This window comes from Rhinolophus hipposideros (assembly GCF_964194185.1).
Source record: "Rhinolophus hipposideros genome assembly, chromosome: 20".
Taxonomy (NCBI): Eukaryota; Metazoa; Chordata; class Mammalia; order Chiroptera; family Rhinolophidae; genus Rhinolophus; species Rhinolophus hipposideros.
Genome location: NC_138066.1, coordinates 36,106,863 through 36,130,613, shown reverse-complemented (window position 1 = coordinate 36,130,613; position 23,751 = coordinate 36,106,863). Strand labels below are relative to the sequence as shown.

At 57.7% G+C, this 23,751-nt stretch overlaps 1 protein-coding gene across 1 annotated transcript; it reads left to right on the top strand.

The window, feature by feature from the left end:
- Positions 1-1,257: 1,257 nt before the first annotated feature.
- Positions 1,258-18,633, top strand: KRT17 (keratin 17; the record flags this gene model as incomplete). Its single annotated transcript, XM_081028028.1, has 17 exons — positions 1,258-1,490; positions 4,066-5,243; positions 7,464-7,546; positions 7,667-7,823; positions 8,949-9,110; positions 9,667-9,792; positions 10,046-10,266; positions 11,276-11,325; positions 11,447-11,502; positions 13,706-14,161; positions 15,125-15,207; positions 15,578-15,734; positions 16,359-16,520; positions 17,150-17,275; positions 17,369-17,589; positions 17,684-17,709; positions 18,539-18,633. Exons 2-17 carry the CDS (start codon positions 4,794-4,796, stop codon positions 18,631-18,633), a joined length of 2,631 nt encoding a protein of 876 aa, XP_080884154.1. The 5' UTR covers positions 1,258-1,490; positions 4,066-4,793.
- Between the last annotated feature and the right edge of the window lie 5,118 nt (positions 18,634-23,751).

Below are 23,751 nucleotides of genomic sequence, written 5' to 3'. Positions count from 1 at the left end.
GAGCTCCTGCTCTGGCTCATGTGTTGCCCTTGGGAAGGATGGACGACCTCCCTTCCCAGTGTGATCCTCCTGAGGTGGGAACACTGGGTTTGAAGGTCCCCTCTGCCTCCTCTTGCTTGCCAGCAGTCCTCCCTGCTCCTCCCCCCTGAGCCTTCCTCTCCAGGTCATCCTCCAGCAACCCCTCCCCCCCTCCAGCCCCCCACCTGCTCCTCCTCCCTTGTTGGTCAGGCATGTGGGTTATATAGTATGGTGGGCTGGGTGGTCAGCACCAAGACAAAGAGCCAAGAGACCCCCCTTCTTGCCAACTGTGTTAAGTGAAGGAAGGACACAGGCCAAGCTCAGAACACCCCTGGGCTCCCCTGGGCAGACACAACCCCACGCCAAGCCAGCTCCCACGCTGGGAGTAGACATAGCTGTTACCTTGAGGAAGTGTCTAATCTGAGGGGAGAGAGAAAGCCTCTCTTTGGGGGACTCTGGGCCATACTTGCTGCTGGAAGAAATTTCTCAAGAGCATTGAAGAGCAGGTACCAATGAGTGTGGATTAATGGGGAGCAAGAAGCCTCACAGGGCACAGAGGGCAAAGAACAGATGGATAGGTGGGCATGGCCCAAGGGCCCTGGCAAATTGGTCTGGAAGGCTGGAAGGAGCCTGGAGCCCGCCCAGGCCCTCAGAGTCCCCTTAGCCAATCTGCAGGGCAAAATGGGGAGGGGGTGTGAGCCAGGCCTGAATGGGGAAGTACCTGAGCTGTTGTTCTCTCATCTCCCCCATACCTCCCTCAGGCCATGGAAGGGGGAAGACTGGGAGAGGGGGAGAGAGAGGGAAGGGCAGAGGGAAGAAGGCAGGCCTGTCTGGCTAGAGTCTTCCAGCTTGTGGGAAGCAGCAACAGTTTCCACACGTGCCTCCCTCAGGCCCAGTTCCCCTTCCCAGACTTCCTCCCCACCCATTCCGAGGTTCTGGCCCTTCCTGCCTCCCTTGCACTCTCCTCCTGCCCTGAGGCCTATCTGGGCCACTCCAGCCTCTGAGTTCTTTTTAAGGAGGCTCCCTCCCCCCCAGTGCTGATGTGGCTCTTCCTGGAAAGGTGAAGTATCAACAGCTGTTTGTGCCCTACGTCTGGGGTCCATTCAAGGCTGATGGTTCCTGGAAACTAACCGGAGGGAGGTGGCTGAGTCGGCTTGTCCCCAGAGAGGAAGCACCCAGCCACAGGGGCATTGTGGGACCTCTGCCTCCGCCTCTCCTAGTTGGGAGGAGGTTCCCAGAAGCCCCAGAGATGTTTCACATCTCCCATATGCCCAGGAGGCGGACGGGCCGCCTTTGGAGCCAGAGACAAATCATTAGTGGGTGGACCTGGGCGGGGCAGGCCTGGAGCCTGAGGAGAGAGTCTGAGGAAACAATAGAGGAAGAAGAGGATCCACCCCCGGGCAGGTGTGGCAGGCTGAGGGTGTACTTCCCAGGGGCATGCCTGGCCACGTGGGAAGTGCTTCAGGGGTGAGGTAAGGAGCAGGAGACCTGTGAGTTTCTTGGTGGCCCTGCCTATTCCATCCTGGGTGAATGGAAAGGAGCTGACAGGCATTCTAGTGGCAGGGGTCTGGGGGTGAAATGAGGGTCTTTGGGACTCCTGAAGGATTTGAGGTTCTCATTAACCAAACCAAGGTCCCAGCTGGGAGCCACCCCAGGACTCCTGGGCCTCTTATTTCCCTGACCTCACCTACTATGGATCCTTTTCCTTGGGGAGGGGGCTGGTGGCCATGTGTTCCCTTCCCGGGTCCCTGTCTTCCCCCCTGTCCTGGCCCAGGCTTCATGACCCCAACAATTCAACAAGCATTTACAGAGCACCTGCTGCTCTGGGTGTTGGGTAGGGGTGGGGGGTAGGCACTGTCTTAGGGGGTGATCATTAATACTTTTGGGGCCTGTAGGAGCCAAAGTCAGCTGGGCAGATGTGGCATGACCTTCATCAATATCAATATGCACTTATTTAACATCAAGTACATACGGGGCCTCCAGGTCACTCTATACCCTGCGCCTTCCATCAGCATCACAGTGTGTGGGGGGGTGTAGTCCCAGGGACCCTGCCCCAGCACCCTGGTCCTGAGTGAGACAGGGTCTGTCCTACTCACCTGTGAGCACACTGGGTTTTCAACAACGTCTGTAGAGGAGACCCAGGGCCTCTGGGGTTAGTCAAGCCTAGGGCTGGCCTGAGGGCCCTGGAGGATGCAGCGGGATGTTCCCTGGGGTCTTCCTCCCCTTGTCCCCTCCCACATTGTGCTGGACTCACAGCCGCCTCTGTGCCTGGATCTCTTCCTCCTTTTCTTCTTGCCTTCTTTGTGGGCCATGCTGCTGACAGCTGTGTGGGCTGTGGGCCCTGCACTGCCGCTCTGGTGGCAGGGACCTCTCCCTGCTGGGGGGTGGAGGACAGGCCTGGACAAGAGGAGTCATGGCTGAGAGGACCTGTGCATGGCCCTCTGGCCCGCTTCTGCCAGACCATCTTCCCCGGCAGGGAGTGTGGGAGCTGCCTGGCCATGGTTCCACTAACCAGGCTCTGGTTAGTGGCTCTGCCACTAACACCGGCTGCCCAGCCCACCACTCAAGTGCCCTGAGCCTCAGTTTCCTCAGAGTGGGCATTGTTGAGAAGATCGGGTGAGGGCTGCCTCTGGGCTGTGTAGGAGGAATGTCTGGTCTTCTTAGGCCTTCCAAGGATGGCCACATACTCTGGAGAGCCATAGAGGCTTTCCTGGGGTCTAACTCTGCCCTCTTACCTAGGGAGAGAGGCATGTGGGATCTTTCTAGGTTGAGGTGCCAGAGTGGGGCTCTACAGAGCAGAGGCAAAGGGCCTGGGAGTCACTGGCATGGGGAAACAGAGGTCCAGACCTCGGCATACAGTCTGACATTGGGGTGAGGGGCTTGAGGGGAGCAAATGGTGGTGATGGGGGCTGAGGCCTTGGTGATTTTAGAGGGAGCAAGGAAGATTGACAAACTCTTTGCTCCTTGAAACTGGACCTCAAAGGTCTGGGGCCTTAGGAGGTGGGTCGAGGGCTGGGCTGTGGGCTCTAGGGAGGGGCACTCATGGGCTGGCCCACTCCCCAGGCCCTGACTCTGCTCCAGATTCAGTGCTGGAAGGCGGGCAATCCCTTCTTTGAGGGAGTGAGGTCTGCCTGGAAGGAGGAGGGAGGAGGCTAGTCGGCCCCTGGGGGAGAGGGGTTCCTGGGAGTGTGGTTCCAGCAGGAGATGGGGAGGGTCTTTCTTCACTGCATGTCATTATGTATGAGGGTAACTGGCTGGTGCAGGTCCTGCCTCTGGCCCACCCAAGTGACCCCAGGTTCCACTGGTCCCTACCCCCCAAGCCCCCCCAAGACAGTCCTAGAGTGCCAGGAAGTCCTCCTGGTCTAACCTCAGAGCCCTGGAAGTCTGACCTTGGCTTTGAGCCCTCTCCTCACCCCTGTAGCAACCCTGAGAACCCCCAGACTTCACAGGCAAGGTGGGGTTCATCCTTTTTTCCCCAGATAGCTAATGCTGTCCCCATTCTCTGAGCAAGAAGTCACCTTCATAGGAGAGGCCACCTACTTTCTAAGCAGGAAGTGTTTCCAGTCGACAAGTCTCATCGTAGGAGCTCCAACCACAGGGAAAACCCTCCTTGTCCCTGTGTGTGGTGGAGAGCCCAGGCCACCCACAAGCTTCCGGGGGAGCCAGACTCGCCCTCCCTGCCCATCCCATGGGCCCTGGCCACTCCTGGAAGCTCCCCATTCAGACAGGCCTGGTGCAGACGCCAGTGTCCTGGCAGCACCTAAATCATTAGCGCCATAGAGATTAGGCTGGTAATCTCCTTGTTGGGTGGTGGTAGGTGTCAGCCGCCAGGATGTGGGAGCATGCTTCTCCCTTGCAGGGTGCAGCCACAGTGCCGGTGCTGACGCCCCTCAGATCTTGCTTTTCCTTCTCTCACACCTCCTCAGTGGGAGGGGGTTTGGGAATGGCTTTCCTCAGGTACTGGAGCGATGAGCAGGAGTGGTCGCCCTATCCCTCTGTTCATTCTCTTCCTTAGCCCCAGCTTGATTGATGTTACTGTTTCTCCAGGTTCCCTCGGAGACTGGGAGACAGGAACTATCCACATTTTACAAATGAGGAAACTGAGGCTCGTGAATTGACTTCCTATAAGACCTGGATCCAAAGCTCCAAGCAGCATGTCTATTCTCCTCAGATATGGGGACCCCCAGGCCAGAGCCACAGACTTAAGATGATCTCAAGAGAGTTGGGAGTTCTCCAGGTCATAGGCGGATTCTCTCTCTCAGCCTGGGGGGCTCCCTCAGGGCCACGATGGACTTGGGGGAGGGTGTCGCCCCAAGTCTCTCCACCCTTTCCTCAGAGACCAGGAATGCTGGGTAGGGGGCCAGAGCAGCCTCCGGGCTCCAGGCCTGTGGAGCCTTGTTCCAGGCCTTTTCTGGCTCCCAGGGCTGGGTTCTCGACTCCCCCCAAGAATGAGCTCAGTAGCCTAATTGCTGCTGAGGATTGAGAATCACCCTACCCCCGGGCTGCAGATCCAACATCATCTTTGTTTCTGAACAATGGGCTGCTAAGGGCCACTTGCCCAGGCCAGGCTCTGGCAGGGGAGGGGGTCTGGGGGATGCACTCAGCATGTCCAGCCTGAGCCCCAGGCCCTGGGTGGCTGGTACAGAAGCAAATTACACGGCTGGGGTTTTGGCTCTGACTTCAAGGGCCAGAGGCCCAGCCCCCTATAGCCTGGCTATAAAGGGCTGCCCGGGGTCTCTGTCCAGACCAGACACTGCTTCTGACTCGTGGACACCATGGCTACCACCACCAGCATCCGCCAGTTCTCAACCTCCAGCCCGTATGTGCCCAGCGGGGGTTTCTCTCGGGCATCCACAGTCCGTGTTGGGGGCTCCTGCCGAGCCCCCAGCCTCCTGGGAGCCGGCAGCTGTGGCAACATGTCAGTCACCTCGTCCCGCTTCTCAGCGGGCTTGGGGGGCGGCTACAGTGGGGGCTATACCTGCAACCTGGGTGGGGGCTTCGGCTCCAGTTTTGGTGTGTCGGATGCCCTGCTGGGGGGCGGTGAAAAGGAGACTATGCAGAATCTCAACGACCGCCTGGCCTCCTACCTGGAGAAGGTGCGCGCCTTGGAGACGGCCAATGCTGACCTGGAGGTGAAGATCCATGACTGGTATAAGAAGCAGGGGCCTGAGCCCACCCGTGACTACAGCCAGTATTTCAAGACCATCGAGGAGCTGAAGAATAAGGTGTGTGGACCAGGCAGCTCCCTGCCCTCTGTCCTCTGTCCTTAGTACCTGCTTCTGACTCACTCCATCCCAACTTTGGAGCTTTGTGAACATTTCTCCTCCATCTTAGCTATTCATTTATTCACTTACTTGCTCTGGAACCCAGCCCTGGGCCAGTCATTGGTCCCAGGCTGGAGGACATCCTATGCAGGGAGGTTTTCTGGAGTTCTCCTTTTCTGAGGGGAGTATATTTGGGGTGGGTGATGGAGGAGTAAGCAGGGAAGGCTTTAGAACATGGCAAGCAGCAGATGGTAGGTATACCAGGTATAGGGCACAGCATGAGCAAAGGCATAGAGGTGAGGAAGAGTTTGGTGTGGCTGCCCAGAGATGAGGCTGGGTTTCTCCTTCTCACTATTCCAGTCCCCTATGGGTCTGCTGTCTGCCTGCCTCACCTCCTCTAGGCAGTCTTCCGGGACGGATGGCACTTGCCTTTTAGCCCTAGATCTTGGGGTCCCTTCAACACTTTGAGGTTCAGCCTATACCCTGTTTGTTGTGCTGATTTCACGGAATCTGTCATGTTCTCATGGCTGCTTTTGTTGTGGGTCTTCCTCATTTCCTCCATGATGGTCATTCTGGAGGGCCCCGAGGCAGAGGCCATATCAATCTTTGCAGATTTGGGGAGCATCCCTGAAGGAAGGAGCTGTGTCTTCCCACTCAGGCTGGAAGCTCCCAGTCTAAGCTTCTCTAACTTAGTCTGATGGAGAAGACAAAACTCTCCCCCGTCTCCCTCTCAGAACATGCCCTTGGCATTTTGTAAACGTGGCACCTGGGTCTTCTGTACAAACCCTGCCCCTGGAGGGTTTTACAAGTGCCCCAGAGGCAGGTGAGAGGTTAAAGAGATGGTGAGAGCCAGGCTTGGTTGGCTGGGGGTGGTCGGGCCTGCTCAGTTGCTTGGTAGAAAACTAGGCGTGGTGCTGCCCTGTGAGGGGCTTTGCCTATTCCTGCCTGGGACCTCTGCCAGGCAGGGAATTCCTGCAATTGCCCCCTGGACACAGAGTTACTGGGAGTGCCAGATCAGATACTGGGCTTGGTCTGGGGAGTGGGGAAACAGGGGGAGCCCTGGTGAGTCAGTGCTCCTGATTCGGGGTCAGCCAGCTCCTCACCACCAACCCCCAGTGCACCAAGCACCAGACTTCTGCCCTGAGTCACTGTGCCCTGCAGGGGTTTTCACAACCACTGCTCTCTGGGCCCAATGAGCCTCCTGAGCAGGGAGGTGGGTGGGACAGGCCCCCAGAAGTCTGGAATGGGTAACAAACTGGCTCTTGGGATGAGCCTACTGGGGCTGCTTTTGCCTGCTGGCTCTTCACCCTGTTACACCTCCTACACTTCAGCCCTCATCCTTGAAACATTCCAAATTCTACTCAGCTCAACTGCCACCTCTGCCAAGACTTCCTCTCTGCTTTCTCTGGGCCTCACTCTCCTCTCTCTCCCACGACCCTTGATTGGAGCTTCTCTTGGGCATTTCTCACAGTAACAGTGACAGCAGCAGTAACTAACACTCTGCTCCTTCCAGAGCCTTCCATGGTCTCATTTAAACATTCTGGATGACCTTGTGGGAAAAGAAAGCTTTGCCCTAGGTTTGAGCTGGGCCCAGTCATAACCTCATTAATTAACTAATTAATCACTTAATAAAACTAGTGTTTCCTGGGGGCCAACTCTAGGCCAGGCACTGTGCCCAAGACTGGGGATTCTGAAGGGATTGAGACAGACATGTCCTTGTCCCCTGGAGCTCAGAGACCATTGGAGGAGGAAATAACCAAAAACGTCATGGAAAAATTGCACTTGAGAGAAGTACCATGACAGAGAGATGGGCAGGGAGGAAGTATGTCTGGGAGGAGAGAACCCAGATGGGGAATTGAGGAGGGCTTCCTGGAGGAGGTGGCAACTGAGTCTAGAGGTGAGGTTAGTTGAGGAAGAGGGAGTATGTTTCAGGCAGCGTAGGCAGTGATCCCAGGGTGGTTGAGGGGTGCATATGGATCTCTCTCCTGGCATCATGGTTACCTGTGCCTGGACATCGTGCCCCCACCACTCTGTGAACCCCCAACCCGGTTCTCAGAAGAGGAGAAGACCGCAGGGACCTTTCTTCACTTTGTCCCACTCTCAAAAGGGCTGCAAGAGGGGTTTTGCAGGGCCTACCCAGGGCTGTCAGGGTGCTTCTCACTGAACCCATCATCTCCACAGATCCTGGCGGCCACCATCGACAACGCCGGCTTGGTGCTGCAGATAGACAATGCCCGCCTAGCAGCTGACGACTTCCGCACCAAGTGAGTCTGGTTCTCTGAGGCTACTAGTGGTGGGTCTTGCTCTGCACACCACAGAGCCCTTTGTGTGTACGAGGCAGTGGCCTCGTGGCCCTCCATGGCTCATAGCTCCACCCCTCCCAGGTACGAGACAGAGCTGAACCTGCGCATGAGCGTGGAGGCCGACACTAACGGCCTGCGCAGGGTGCTGGACGAGCTGACCCTGGCCAGAGCCGACCTGGAGATGCAGATTGAGAACCTGAAGGAAGAGCTGGCCTACCTGAGAAAGAACCACGAGGACGTAAGGCCAGCTCAGGAATGGGTGCAGGAGAAACTCGCCTGGGCACAAGCAAGGCGGGGGCCCCCAAATCCTCTTGGGCCAGGGCCTGCTCTGCATCCAGGGTCCATCCAGGGGTGGGTTCCTGATCCTGACCCTGGGGGACACATAGACGGCCCTGGGTGAGGCCTGGAAGGCCCTCTGCCTGCAAAGATACTTCCTGTGTCCCTCGAGGCATGGCCCACTGTGTATTGGCAGCTAACTATCTAATGAGCAAATCAGTCTGAGAACATACATGCTAATTATTACAATTAATTCTAATAGCGATAGTTGTAACAACAATGAACATCTGCCCAGCACATTACAAGTGATTCACAGCAATTATTTCAGCTGATACCGACAGCAGTGCTGGCAGAAGGGTGCTCATTCTTCCCATTACCAGTGAAGAAACTCAGGCTCAGAGAGGTTAAGGGATTTATCCAAGGCTGCACAGCGGTCTTCCCTCTGGTCTGTCAGACCCATGTTCACAGCCATGTCCAACTCCACTACTCTGCCATCTCTCCCACCTCTTTTTACAGAGAACTTTGGGTCCCAGGGACCCCAAACCTCAACCTAAGACCCTGCAGGGAGACTAATGAGCCTGTGGCTTTCTTTTCAGCCGAACTTTGGGCTGGCTTGAGCTGGGGCCACTCAATCTCCAAGTAGCAGGAGCCCAGAAAGTATCTCCACTTGGCTTTGAGGCTGGTTATAGGGATTGCATTTCTTAATGACTTTTGGCTCTGCTGATAACGACTTGGAGCTGCTTTCCTCCTGCGGTGCTGCGTGGTTGGCAGTGGGTGACAAGGCTGGTAGTCAGGGTGGTGAGTGAGGTTGTCCTGGCTTATCCCCTGCCATGATGGACAGTTGCCACCTTTCTTGTCCTAGCATGCTTTGGGGGTGGACCCTGAGTGTGTATTGGGGGAGAGGATTGATACCCAAAGCCCTGCACATTTGAGACATGACATCTGCCTTCACTTTCAGGGTGAGGAACTATCGGCCTTTCTGTGCCTGTCTGTCATCTGCACCCATCTCCCTGAGGTAGAGAAGGCAGGCCCTAGGGTCTCTCCCCAGGGTAGCCCTGCATGAGCTCCTGCTCTCCCCTCTGTCCAGGAAATGAATGCCTTGCGAGGCCAAGTGGGTGGGGACGTCAGCGTGGAGATGGACGCTGCCCCTGGTGTGGACCTGAGCCGCATCCTGAACGAGATGCGTGACCAGTATGAGAAGATAGCGGAGAAGAACCGCAAGGACGCCGAGGACTGGTTCTTCAGCAAGGTGGGTGGCCGTGTGTGAGCAGGTGTGCACACATGTGCTGGAAAATGTGTGGATCCACAGACTGTCCCAGCTGGAAGGACCTTTGGAAAACAGTTGGACCAAGCCCTCATGTTTAGATGCAGATTATGAGGCTTAGAGAGACCTCAAGCTCACACAGCCCTTCACTGTGGCCGGGGGAACGGATCCAGGTCTCCTTTCTCCCAGCGAGGGCTTCTCCTGTATGTATGTGTGTGTTTGGATACAGAACTTACACCCTTAGGAAACACACACTGACTTAGTCCCGGACACTAACAAACACAAAAAGAGTAAAACCCGGGCCTGTCTTTGAGCAGTGCTTGCAGCTCAGAAGGAGTAACTAATGCAAGTGACCACAAAGCACGGTGAATTCTGCTAAGTTCCCACGTGAGCACAGAGGGTGTCTGTGTGTGGGGCCCCACAGAGTCCAGGAAGGCGCTGGGAAAGCAGGTCTGGGAGGTTAGGGCTCAAGGGCGGCCCTTGTCCTCTGCGCCGCCTCCGCAAACCTCCTCAGTCCCCTGTGGCCCACCCTGCCTTCCAGACGGAGGAGCTGAACCGTGAGGTGGCCACCAACACGGAGGCCCTGCAGAACAGCAGGACTGAGATCACCGAGCTTCGCCGCTCGGTGCAGAACCTGGAGATTGAGCTGCAGTCCCAGCTCAGCATGGTAGGGCTCCGTCCCCTCCCTGCCTTGTACCTGTCATCCCAGCACAGGCCCAGCCTTGTAGGCCCCCACTCAAAGAACCAGAGACTCCCGCGGTGTCACTTCCTACACTGACAAGGCCCCTCTCTGCCCTAGTTACCGCGCCACCATGCTGGCAGCACCCACTATCCCATACAGTGGGGTCCCCTCTGGGTGCTCCACCATGGGGAAGGGTCCCGTCTCTGTCTCACCCAGACACCTAAACCTTGGCCCACAGAAAGCATCCCTGGAAGGCAGCCTTGCGGAGACCGAAGCCCGCTACGGGGCCCAGCTGGCCCAGCTGCAGGGGCTCATCAGCAGCATGGAGCAGCAGCTGGGCGAGCTGCGTTGTGATATGGAGCGTCAGAACCACGAGTACCAGGTGCTCCTGGACGTGAAGACGCGGCTGGAGCAGGAGATCTCCACCTACCGCCGCCTGCTGGAGGGCGAGGACGCCCAGTGAGTGGGGGCGGCCTGGCACCTGCTCTGGTGGATTGGGGCTGCTTCACCCAGGGAGGGACCTCTGAGCTATGAGGTCAGCACCGGCAAAGGCCAGGAGGAGGTTCGGAGGTCTGCAGGGGGTGAAAGTGAGAACACTGGGCTCCAGCTGTGAGGAGTGTTGAAGGCCACTTTAAAGCATGCGGAGGAGATGTTGTAGGCAACGGGGCGCCGTTGAAGGGTTTTGCATGGAGGGGTACGATCAAGATGTCTCAGAGCATTCACTCTGGCTGCAGAAGGATAAATGCATCCGAGGGGCCAGTGTGGGGTAGGGAGAACTGTCGGGAGGCTGGAGCTGTGAGGCGGGGGCAGAGGGCAGGGAAAAGAAGGCGGTGAACCAGGAGGATGTGTTATGCTGGATGTCTGGACGTGGGCGCGAGCGTGGCTTGCAGGCAGGGCTCGATGAAGGCATGGGTACGGATGACCGTGGGTTTCTGGTTCCCCTGACTGCGTGGTCAGTGATGCCATTCCCTGGGATGGGAGGAGGAGCAGGATAGCTATCTGGTTTGGAGGTGGGAGATGGAGCGGGGCTTTACTGTTTACTGAGAATATTCTGGAGTCTCCATGCTTAGTCATATATTCTAGCTTTTTTGCTCCTTGAAGACCGTAAAGTCCATTTACAGTTTAACCACAGTCTCTCCTGTTTTAATTGAGTCTCTTTGTTGGGCCCTTAGGGATATGGAAAAACCACTTGCTCAGTTTCTCCTTGTAAATCCCTGGTTAGCTGCAGAGTGCCTCTGGGCCTCCTGTTGGCTGGGGTGTCCCCTTTCCCTACTCCTGCCCACTGGGCCTGTGCCCTTTGACCCTGTGGTTGCCATTCTTTCCCACTCACCCCCAGCTGTGATTTCTCTCCAATTTGCTAGGATCTTTCTCCCCTCACCCTGGGCTGCTCCAGCTGCTTCTCCTCCCAGGGGGCTGGGCTCCCAGCCGGCACCCCTGGATTGACAGGTTCCTCTCTCCTTTCTTGCAGCCTGTCCACCCAGTACTCCTCAGCCCTGGCCTCACAGCCCACCCGGGAAGGTAAGAAGAGCCTGCACCCCTGCCCAGAGGGGATAGGAGAGGCGAGGACCCTTCTGTGTGGGAGACTGGGGAAGGGGCTCTGGCCTAAGGTTCCCGGGACCCCCTCCTCTACTTCCTATAGCTGCGGTGACCAGCCGCCAGGTACGCACCATTGTGGAGGAAGTCCAGGACGGCAAGGTGGTCTCCTCCCGAGAGAAAGTCCATCGCTCAACCCACTGAGGCCCCTGTCCACTGGCAACAGCCCAGCCTTGAGGGTCATGGGGCAGCCATCGCCTCTAGCTCCTAGCACGCTACTGCTGAGTCCTGAGAGCCCAGCTGGGCCACTGCCCAAGAGCTGTTACCTTTCTGTATCTGCTTCCTGCAGCCCCTCACTGAGAGGGCCTCCTGGGTTTGCCCCAGTGAACACTATTAAAGCTTTGCCTGAAGTTCAGTGCCTTGTGTAACCTGGTGTGGTCATTGGTTTGGGGCAGTGTGGGCTGAGGGAGTGGAGGAGGGAGGAAGAGAGTTTGTTTAGTGTTTGGGTGGTGCTTTTCACCTGCCAACCTGTTTTACCCACCCCCTCCAGGCCTGGTGCTCCTGGGAGGAGAGCGAAGAAGGCAGGAGGATTGAGGGCTGGGGTCGGGCGTAGGGTCTGGGACAGCCCAACAAACTGAGAAAGCTTTTAAGAAACAGCCCCTGGGTTCCTGTTTCCTGTGTCTGGTCCCTGGGAGGGTCCCTAAACTTTGTGGGGGAACTTGCTTGTTGTAGGAGAACTCCTGCCTCAGCCCTGGGCAGGTCTGGGTTCAAGGTCAGAGGGAGAGGGGCTGGCAGGGGACTCTCCGAAAGAGTGGTCTGGGACATTGATGGGTGAGAGCTGGAGACAGCAGCACAGTCAGCCCAGGAAACCAGACTGGCTCTGTCCAACTCAGGGGTGTGTGTGGGGCGGGGTTGCCACTGCGTGTGAGCGTGGGGGGCGTCCTGTTTTCTTTGGTGGCTTGGCAGTTGCCACATTATTGGGGAATCTCTCTCAGCTGCTGGCGGGGGCTGTCTGGGCCTGTCTGGGAAGTAGAAGCCATCAGCAGTCTGAAACATGACCACATTCCGCCCAGTGGGCCTGCTGGGACCCTGGGACCCAGGGCTGGGCTGGGATTGGTGGGCAGGGCAGGGTGGGGCTGTAGGACAGCTCAGAGTGCATCCTGAGAGGCCACGTCAGGGGACTGGGTAGGGCCTCTGGGGAAAGATGTGGGCGACTGGCTGGGGGCAGGTCTCAGGAGGACCCTCTTCTTGGAAAGTGTCCTTTAGGTTTCTAATTGGCTGGGATCTGAGGTATATGGCCCTCATCTCACCCTAAGGCCTCTTGGAGTACAGGATGGGTAAAGAGGATGGAAGGGGGCATGCCCCTCAGTTCTCCCAGTTCCCTTTTACCACAACGCTCCCCTCATAGCTGCCATTTCCCCATCCTGCAACTAAACTCCTCTTTGCCCTCCTGAGCCCAGGACCCGTGTTAGAGGGGTAGGGAAGGACTTGGCTGGGTCACCACGAGGTGCAGGGGTGGGGCAGGTCAGAAAACTTGCCAGATGGAATTGTAGCCGCAGGAGTGCTTCCCTGATATCAGGGCTGTGCAGGAGGGGGAAAGGGTGGGGGAGGGGGCAGTGTGCCCAGGGTCCTGGGGAAGGTTTGGTGCTGGGGCACGGTGGGATGGTAGATGAAGCCCTGACAGCCCAGTTATGCAGGTAGGTGGGGCAGTGGGACACTATCTCCCTCAAGCCCCAGTTTCATGATCTATAAAATGGGGTGGTCATCAGAGATCTGACAGAGTTTCTGTGTTGTATGGTGAGCCCGGTGGGTTTTGGTCCAATTTTCAGGGGGGCGGGGGACTCGGTCCTTGCTGTGTTCCCAACACCCAGCCCAGGGCTAGGACTGTTTGTGGTGTGGTATCTGGTGAAGGAGAGTCATCTCAGGCTGGGGGCTGCCTGGTTTCCCCACTCGTTTCTCTGCCAGACACAGGGTCCAGGCAGGCAGGGCTGAGGTGGCAGCTGCCTGGGAGGGCCCAGTGATGGTGACTTCCTGCCTTTTCTCTTCTCCGTATTAGGTCATGGGAAAGCATAGCTGGAGGGCTTGCCTGAATCACAGGTGATGGGCCTGAAACCAGAGACACGCACACGCACACGCACATACAGACGCCCAGCATGGGGTTTTGGAGAAATGAAACAAAGCCCCACTGGTGGGAGGGGAGGGGGCCCACAGCCACCTGGGAGCTGGCGGGTGGCCAGTGGTGATGAAAGCCCAGGAGAATGGAAACAGAGGATAGAGCCTGTTGTAATCGCTGTGCCCGCCCACCTGCTGAGCCTATAAAGGAGGCGGGCAAGCCCCAGCAGCACCTCAGGCCCCTCTCCTCTAGAGCCCACTTGCTCTGTGCTCACCTGCTGCCGCCACCATGACCACAACCATCCGCCAGTTCACCTCCTCCAGCTCCATCAAGGGCTCCTCCGGCCTGGGGGGCGGCTCATCCCGCACCTCCTGCCGGCTGTCCGGTGGTCTGGGTGCCGGCTCCTGCAGGCTGGGCTCTGCTAGCGGCCTGGGCAGTGCCCTTGGGGGCAGCAGCTATTCCAGCTGCTACAGCTTCGGCTCTGGCAGTGGCTATGGCAGTGTTGATGGGCTGCTGGCTGGAGGTGAGAAGGCCACCATGCAGAACCTCAACGACCGCCTGGCCTCCTACCTGGATAAGGTGCGCGCCCTGGAGGAGGCTAATACTGAGCTGGAGGTGAAGATCCGTGACTGGTACCAGAAGCAGGCCCCGGGGCCCGCCCGTGACTACAGCCACTACTACCAGGCCATCGAGGACCTCAAGAACAAGGTGGGGCCTGCTGAGGGGAGGGGGCCTGTGGGGACCATGATTTCTCCTCTCCTATCTCCTGCCCAAGGCCTGGAGTCCACCCTGGGTCTGTCACAGGACCTGCAGGAAGCTTGGCCTCTGGGAACTCACCTGGGGGTTGCTATGTGGTTCCTGTTATCCTTTTAAAGGGCCGCAGGCTGGGCCAGGGATAAGCAGGCCTCACGGTGCTCTTCTGAGCCTCAGTTTTCTCATGTGGAGGGCTGGGCTCACGAGGCTGCCAGCTATGTGGGCACCTTTCCCCTTAGAGCAAGAGGGGGATTTGGGCAATAGTAGGGTAAGGGGTCTGAGTGAATGTCTAATCACATCTGCTGGGAGGCAGAGGCAGGAGAGAGGGGGCAGGATATTAGGAGGCCTCTTGTGAGCCTTATTTGGGGATTTTTCTGGATTCCCCATCCCTCTTGCTTCTCCCTCAAAAATGACGCTGATTAAAGCTGGTGTGGGTGAGGTGCTGCCTGTGGGAGCCCTTGGGTCAGGGCTTAGCACGGCTCATGACTTCTGATTTGAACCTACTCTTTAGTGAGGGCTATTTTTAGCTTCCCTGTTAGGGAAGCCTCTTAGGGGCATCATCTCCCCAACTGTAAAGTGAGGGGGTTGACCGCATCCCCTCTACTTTCTGGGCTTCTGGGACAGCTTCTGTCCTGGGGGCACCCTCCCATTCTCTGGCTCTCTCGAATTCCTAGCCTGAGAACTCCCTGTGGCTGCCTGCTTTGGTTTAAGGCAGAGTCTGGCATAGGGGTCTGTGTCAGAGGAGGCCGGTCCTGGGGGAAGAGGGGGCAAGTTTCAGCACATCAGGCTTCTGCCGGCCCCACCTTTGTCAACAATCACAGCACACTAAAGGGAAGAGGCTGGGTGGGAAGGGAGCCTTCCTGGAGAAGGCAGCCACTTCCTGGCTCCAGTTATGTGACTGCTCTGCCGTCTCCCCAGATCCTCACGGCCACAGTGGACAATGCCAGCATCCTGCTGCAGATCGACAATGCTCGTTTGGCTGCTGATGATTTCCGCACCAAGTGAGCCTTCACCAGTGGGCTGGGGAGGGACTGGGAGCACCCTTCTGGACCCTTTGGTGGCTTGTGGCATGGGCCAGCAGCTGGGGGTGGGGGAGTCCACCTTAGTCCAGGGTGTAGCAAATGCACCAAATTCTGCAGGTGATGGAAGAGAGGGAGGGGAGGAGGCAGGAAGCAGAGAGAAGTAGGAAGCCAGATGGGGGCTGGGTCTTGCCCTGTGTGGTCCCAGGGCCCAAGGGCTGGAATTTGCTTCCTCTCCATGCTCTTATCATTTCCCACAAGCCCTTAGAGCCCCGGTGAAGGCAGGGTGCTGGACAGGAGCCGGACCTGCCAATCCAAGCGTCTAGACTGAAGTCTCTGGTTCCCTTTGCAGGTTCGAGACGGAGCAGGCCCTGCGCGTGAGCGTGGAGGCCGACATCAACGGCCTGCGCAGGGTGCTGGACGAGCTGACCCTGGCCAGAGCCGACCTGGAGATGCAGATCGAGAACCTGAAGGAGGAGCTGGCCTACCTGAGAAAGAACCATGAGGAGGTGAGGTAGAGGGGGAGCAGGACAAAGAGGCTGTGGAGTGGGTGGCAGGGCTCTGGGGCTGCACCAAGGCTGAAACCAAAGGAAGAGCTCAGAGCAAGAGCTCTAGGGCTGGTCACCTTACATGGCTGCCCTGTGTGCAGGGCCCTGATCCCTGGAGGTCTGGAGCTAACATTCAGGGCAGCTTCCTTCCTGCTTCTCTGAATCGGGGGAACCTCCCAGGGCTCCACAGAGGCCTCTTCTGCCCACACTTGCCTCCCACACGAGGGCAGGGGCTAAGTGAGGTTTCCTCCTTATCCCAGCCCTTAAACCCTTGAATCTGGGCCCTAGGTAGAAGTTGGGAAATTAGAGGAGATATTCTGGGGGCACAGCCTTAAGAATGAGATTTGATCTTTGGAAAGCCCTCAGTCTAATGGTGGAGACAATGAACCTGCCCTCAGGGAGCCCCCCGTCTGATACCACTATATAGAACAGGTGAATAAAAGTCATCAGGAGGGTCAGAGGGTAAGGACAGGTGAACGAGGGAGGGGTCCTTGAGAGGGGTCTGGAGAGCTCGTGTGGGAAGGGTTGGGAGTGAGAGATCAGGACAGGTCGGGATGCCCACACCAAGGTCCCCCTCCTCCGCAGGAGATGAATTCCCTGCGAGGCCAAACGGGCGGCGAGATCAACGTGGAGATGGACGCTGCCCCTGGTGTGGACCTGAGCCGCATCCTGAATGAGATGCGTGACCAGTATGAGAAGATGGCAGAGAAGAACCGCAAGGACGCCGAGGACTGGTTCTTCAGCAAGGTGGGGGCTACTGTGGGCCAGAGGCCTCCCCTAAAAGATGGGTGTAAGGACTGAGTCTCGACAGCAAGCCCCGTGCCTGGCATCTTGGGGACACCCTCTCCTCAGTGAGTCACACAGACTCTAGGCTCACCCATTGTACCAACAGCCCTGGAGCGTGGTTAAAGCTACTGGACCTGGGGGGTGGGGTGGGAAGATCCACTCAGGAATAAAGCCAGAGGGTAAAGACCCTGAGAGCTTCCACCTTTGCCTCAAAAAGTAAGGAACTAGCACCATGGGCCAGGACACTGCCCTGGCAGGTTCTCAAGTTTCCTATTCTTGTGCCTTCCGCTTGCAGGGATTAAAGATAAAACTTCACATCATTTCAAAGTTTTCTGGGCTTTGGGAAGTGGGAAGCTGGTGAGAAGGCACCACCCCACCCCCACAGTCAGGTTTGGGAGGAGGCCTGAGAGACTGAGCGGATGTCAGGAAGGTGACCAAGGTCAGGGGTGTTATCGGGAGTGGGAAGAGCCCCAGGTGCCTGTCTGGGCACAGGATGGGCCCTGGGCTGAGCATATGAAGAGCAGGAGGGTCGTCTGATTTGGAGAAGGGATCCCAGGCTCATGTTGCACTATCCTGTGTCCTGTCTGCAGACAGAGGAGCTGAACCGTGAGGTGGCCACCAACAGCGAGCTGGTGCAGAGCGGCAAGAGTGAGATCTCCGAGCTCCGGCGCACAGTGCAGGCCTTGGAGATCGAGCTGCAGTCCCAGCTCAGCATGGTAGGGGGCACTGCCAGGCCTGGGGTGGGCTCAGAGCCCTGCAGGGGGCACTAACTACCATTGCTGACCCCTGCTCCTCCTGCTCTCCTGCAGAAAGCATCCCTGGAGGGCAGCCTGGCAGAGACGGAGAACCGCTACTGCGTGCAGCTGTCCCAGATCCAGGGGCTGATAGGCAGTGTGGAGGAGCAGCTGGCCCAGCTGCGCTGCGAGATGGAGCAGCAGAACCAGGAATACAAGATCCTGCTGGATGTGAAGACACGGCTGGAGCAGGAGATCACCACCTACCGCCGCCTGCTAGAGGGCGAGGACGCCCAGTGAGTGGGGGGCCTGGAGCCCGGGCTATGGGTCTGGGGTGGGGGTAGGGCTCTCAGACCCACATCTGATCTCCTCTCTCTGTTTTCTTTGCAGCCTGACTCAGTACAAGCCCAAAGAACGTAAGCATCTTGCTGGCTGGGGGTGGGGCAGTGCCCATCTGCTTTTTGTGGGGGAGCGTCCCCCCCCCCCCCCAGGAACTCTAGGAAATGATGGCTGATCCTTATCAGGGGTGGGGGGAAGGAACCGGTTAGGGCTCAGGGTTGATGCTCTGGGGAATCAGGTGAGGGCGGCACTGTCTGGTTTGATGGAGAGGCGGGGCAGGGAGATGGCCCTTATCCTGGAGTCTGATTGGGGAAATGTGGTCCTAGCTCTGGAGATTCATCTGATAGGGAGACAGGGACATGGTCTCGGAATGTTTGCTCTGAGACTCTACAGATGAGCAAAAGCAGTCTCGTCTCTGGGCTCTAGTCTGATGGGAGAAAGAGACGGCCCTGGTTCTCTAGATCCCAGTCTGATGGGAAAGATAAGATCCTAGTCCTGGGGTACCTAGTCTAATGGGGGTGATGGGGACGAGGTTCTTGTCTTGTAGAGCCCAGGCTGATGGGAGAGATGGGAGCGTAGTCCATGGCCTGGGGACTGCAGAGCAATGGAGATATATACCCCATTTTGTGGAGCACCCAGTTTGCACGGTGCTGCTCTTACAGGACACGTAGGTCAGAATCACAGCACCCCTCTGGGAGGCAGAACTCACCCAGGGGCACCAGCAGAGGGACAAGATGGAAGGGAGGGAGTGGCAAGGCAAGAAGGACACGTGTGGGTGTGACGTTGAGTGGCCAGCAGCGGCATGGACAAGCGGCTATGGGGGAGAGAACCAGCTCTGCTCAGGGACTGGGGCTTGAGCCAGAGTCTCTCGGCACCTGCCAATCTCCAAGTGTCTGTCTCCTGCAGCTGTGACCACTCGTCAGGTGCGCACCATTGTGGAAGAGGTCCAGGATGGCAAGGTCATCTCCTCCCGCGAGCAGGTTCACCACACCACCCGCTAAGGACTCTGCTCCCCTGGCCAGCCCCCCAGCGCCCCTCACTGACCTAGCAGCCTCTGGCCTTCCCAGCCTCGGCTACCTGCCCCTCCCCCCCACCTCGGCTTTCAGTCCCTTTTCTCTGCTGACTGACCAATAAAGCTTGTTAACTCAGACGTGGAATGCATCCTGGTTTTGGCCACTGAGGGGGACCCTAGTGAGGGATGGGTGAATGAGGGATGGGGTAATGGGGGCAAAGGAAAGAATCTGTGGACACCCACTATTGTTAACTTAGAAGTCAGGGTAATCTCCGACCAGGGTAAAGAGTAGGTCTGGGCTCATGCGTAGGGGACTGTGCATCTCCTGAAAGCCAGTGATCTGAGGGAGGGTGGTTCAGGCAGTGCCAGATACAGGGTGGGCTCAGCATACGGGGATGGGCTGCTTAAGCAGGTCTGTGACCATGGGCAGTCACTTCCCCTTACTGAGCCTCATTTTCTCCTCCATTAATGGACGAGAAGTGCTCAGGTGCAGGAGCCAGAGTCCCAAGGGATGATACATCCAGTCAATGGCTCCTCGAGTTCCCTCCTCTGGGAGGGGTAGGGGGTGGGCAAGGATAAGAGTCAGGATCCTCCCGGGAGAGGCTTTTGGGGGGAGGGGAAGCAGGCTGGGTGGTTTGGGTCCCCAGGGTACTCCCATTGCCTCACCCCAGGAATACGGGCTGTGCCTCTGGAGAAGGCTGTAGACCCCAGGCAGCTGTGGGAGAAAGGTGAGGCCTTTCTCAGGGATGTTTCCTTAAATGGTCAGCTGTTGCTCAGGATGCAGGTGCTGGGAGGGGCTGGCTGTGCGTGGGAAATAGCACCACCCCACTCAGTTCCAGCAGCCTGGAGGTCGGGGTCGGTGGGAAATTGCATCCTGGGGGAATGGGGCAGGGGCAGCCTTGCTCAAGCCCCTCCCTGGACCCTCTGGGTCCCAGCCCCTTTCAGTCTGGTGGCAGGCAATGAGCAGTTGGGGAGGAACTCCACACCTCGAAGTCTGCCTTTGAGTAAATCCAGAAACCACGGGTGGGCAGCCTGCTTTCTTGATTTTCTTCAAGAAGTGGGGGTGGATGGAGGGGTGCCCCCCTCCCTCAATTCACTAATGGGCCTGGGACTACCTGCTGCTGCAGAATCAGACCAGGATGTCAAACACCTGTTCTTACTTACCTGGTACCTGGAGACTGAGGGGGGTGGCTCAGGGTGGGAAGGGGGCAGGAGCAGCCAAATGAGCCCCCTCCAGGCCTGGCGTGGTGGGGGGCTGGGGAGGAGCAAGGTGGAGCCGTGGCGTGAGTGCTGTCTGTGAAGTGGGCAGCTGGGTGTGGGGACTTTGGGCTGGACCTCAGAAGCCACAGTAAGCAAAGAGTGAGATGAATGCTAGCTAAGGGCCCTCCCAGCTCCGATACTGGGGATGGTGAAGACAGTGAGTTCTGCCCCATGGCAGGGACTACTGGCTGGCGTCCAGGAGCCCTTGCTGACAGAGGCAACTGCAGCACTCAAAGCAGGCTGGGTGTGCAGGTTCTGTTCCATCAGAGGCTGGCGCCTCTCAGCTGCCTGAGCAGCAGTCAGGGCAAGGATGGAGGGCAGGTGGGAAGCACTGTACCTCCCAGGCCCTCACCGCACATCCGGCCACAACCAGAAGAACCAGCCCTGGACTGAGGATGGCTCATCCCGAGGGTGATCTCATTTATTTGAACAACTGTCCCACGAAGTAGAAAGGCTCCGGGAAGAAGTACCCCATTGTGCAGAAGGGGATACTGAGACTCTGAGGAGCAGTGAGTCAGCGCTTGCCTGGAGCCCGGCATGTCAGGGGTGGAGCAGGGCTGTGCTGGGAAGAGGAGCCTAGAGCCCTGCCTCCTGCCCAACCCCTGGCTCGAAGGCAGCAGTTCTCTCCGGAAGACACTAACAGTAGGGTTCACGCCTACTGATGTGGTGACTGAGAAGGGGTCAGAGTGTGGGACCGGCCAGAGACAGCCTGAAGTTCGCCCCTCTGCTGGAGAAGAAGACCCTGCCCACAAAATGAGGGGGTGGGGAGCTCAGGAGGCCGTAATGGAGGAGCCGCCAGGTGTGCTGAGAGCTGAGCCAGTAGACGCAGTGGCTGCAGTGCTGGGGTTGGGGTTCTGTAGGAGATAGTCCTGGGCCCAGAGGGAAAGCCCCACCCTTTCCCAAAGTGCTCAGCCCAGGCCAGGGCAGGTGGGGGCCGCAGGGCAGAGTGACTCGGTGTGGGCTCCTGTGGTCCCCTTGGCAAACTTTGGTGGCTTTGTTCAAGCACCCAAAGCTGACCCAGGCTGCTGGGGACATTGCCTGTGGCTAGGCTGGGAGACCCAGCTGTGGGACTCTACCCAGGGACTCGCAGTTCATCCACACCTACCTACCCACTGCACAAAATGTTTGTCCCCTATCAGCAAACCGGTCTGTAACTGCCCTCGGCACCACTTCACCTACTCTCACATGATGAACACACATACTCCTGACCCCCAGGCTCAGGCCCTGGGCCAGCGGCAGCCAGCCCCTATGGCTCTTCTTTGCGCAGGAAGGGTGACCTGGCAGTGCTTCCTGCAGGGAGATAACATGGCAGTAACACTGTCCACGGCACTGCGTCTCTCTGTGTCTGGGTCTGCATGGAGCCTGGGGGAAGGAAGAGACACAGGGGTCTGCAGGACCCCAAGGGACCCCAGCCTAGGGGTGAGGAGGAGGACACAGTGGCGGGCTGACAATACCCTCTCAGCCCTTGTGCAGTGTGGGTCTCCTGTGCTGTGGGTGGCTGAGGAGAACAGCAGGACCAGAGCCAGGACAGTTCTGCCACCAGGCACTGGGCTGAGGCTGTAACTGAGCTTTACCCAGCCACGGGCTTCCTTGAGGGCCCCTTGGTTGTGCAGACCATTGTGAGGGGCTGTGGCAGCCCCCGCCCTTGGAAAGGGGGCATCAAGCATGGGGGCGGGGAGGGGACCACCTGACAGATCCTGGGATTGGTCATGGGGCCAGAACCTGGATCAGAGACGTATGTTCACTCCTAGAGGGACTGCTCCCTCCTTGCAGGCCCCCTCACCCATCATACCCGACTACACGGTATTAGGATTGTTTCTGCTCCTCTCTCTCCATCAGACAGTATGCTCCCCCCCCCCCCCGGCTTCTTTTCTTGTTTTCTTTTTTGCATCTGAGTGCACATAATAGGTGCTTTATAAATATCTGTCAATCAATGCAATATGGTCACCAATCTGTGCCAGTGCTTTATTTATTTCACCTCTTACATGCCTGTGAAGTAGTGTTGAACTTCCCATTTCCTAGAGAAGGAAACTGAGGCTCAGAGAGGCCAGACGACTTGCCCAATATCTGGCCCATTCTTGCCCAACCCCAGGCTGCTCTGTCCTGGCTCATGCAGGCTCTTCTTTCTTCATCCTGCCCTGAAGCCCATGGCAGCAGGCCCCTCTCTCTCCTCAGTCTCCCTGGGGACTCCTTCCCCTGGCTGGTCACCAGAAAACCATCCCCAGGGTCGTGCTTGTCACGGTGAGGCTGAGGCTGCGGGCCGAAGCAGGGCTGGGGATCTGCATGTGGTACTGGTGATCAGTCAGGTTTGGGAATTGCGGCAATTTGAGGCACAGCGTTCGCCAATAATATTTCCTGGCCAACTCTGGAATGAGATGATCTCATACCTGAGATGGGGTGAGCAGAAGAGAGAGGAATGAGGCCCCGTGGGGAAAGGAACCCATTGCCTGGAAGGGTGACAGCTGGGTGGGAGTCGGTGCTCTGTGCCCACCAGGCCTGGTGATTCTGGCCCTTAGCAAACTCAGGGCAGGTGTAATAGAGGAAATGCAAACCCCCGCCACTGCTCTTCTAATTCAGATCTTCTGAGGCCCAGCTGGAGCCACCCCTGGTTACCCCAGGCCCCTTCCGAAGAGGATCTCAGAGGCAGCTCCCTCCTTGTGGGGCTCAGAGTTGGTACCATTCACCCAGCTGCATCCCATGAGCCAGGCACCTCAGGGTTTCCTGCACGTGGCGCTGTATTCCCACCGTAGTTTTCTCTCCAGGTCAAACGGTAAGTTCCAAAGTCAGAGACGATGTCACATCTTCCCGAACCCCTACGCCCCGAATGCCGGGCACACAGTGGGTGCTTTGTCTGTGGTGTTGACTGAGTGGTTTGATGGGTTGGTTCGGCAACTTCCTCCCTACAGTTTCTCAGCCCAGGTGGCTTCTGGGCCTTCAGAGCTCGGGCCTGTGTATAATCTCTTCTCCCCTACTCCTCCAGAAATGGGGGCGGGCAGCGATCCAATTACAAACGAGGAGGAAGGTGTGCTGGAGGCAGAGAAGGAGAGCTCCCAGAGCCCACTGGGAGAGTCGCTGTGGACCCTGGTTAGGCTGCTGGAGCTGGGTTCAAGGCTCTGCTCTTCTGCCTCCATGCTGTGGAACCTTGGACAAGTCTTTCACCCTCTGGTTGGGGTTTGGTGGCTTTTGGTGACCTCAAAGGTCATTTCCAGTTCTGAGGGTGATGAGTCTGTGGTCGGAACTGAACTTTAGGCCCATCCTGACATCTAGGACAGTAGGGGTTTTGTCCAGGATTCCAGGGCCCCTTTTCCCATTTTTGGGACGGGGGGAGGGGTACATCAGGTTCTCTCTTCCAGGCCTAGTCTGGAAGGCATGTGCTGGGCACCAGCTCTGCTCATGCCTCTGGGCTCTGTGCCCACAAGCCAAGTGACTAATGGGCTACAATGTGGCAGTAGCAAAGCCTTAGTTATGCTGAAGCAGAGAATTTCCTGCCCCAAGGTTCAAGGTGGTATTACCCAGCAGAGCTCAGGCTGAGGCAAGCCCTCTCTTGGCTCCTCTCACCCCCACTCTTTCGAACAAGGACAGTGGCCAGCTCTGTGGGTCACCCTTCAGATCACCCCAAGAAGGCCTCTGTTTTGGGGTCCAGACCACCTGAATCCTGCATCCAGCCCCTGGGCCAAGGTCACATCCATTGTGGGCAGAGCTCCATGCCAGCACTGTGGGGAGGTCGCTGATAATGGACACACTTGGTCCCTGCCTGCAGGGCACTGAGGGAGAGCGGAGATGCCTGGGCTCTGGGTTCTAGTCCCAGACTTGTGACTTTGGGCAAATCACCCACTCTCTGTTTTTC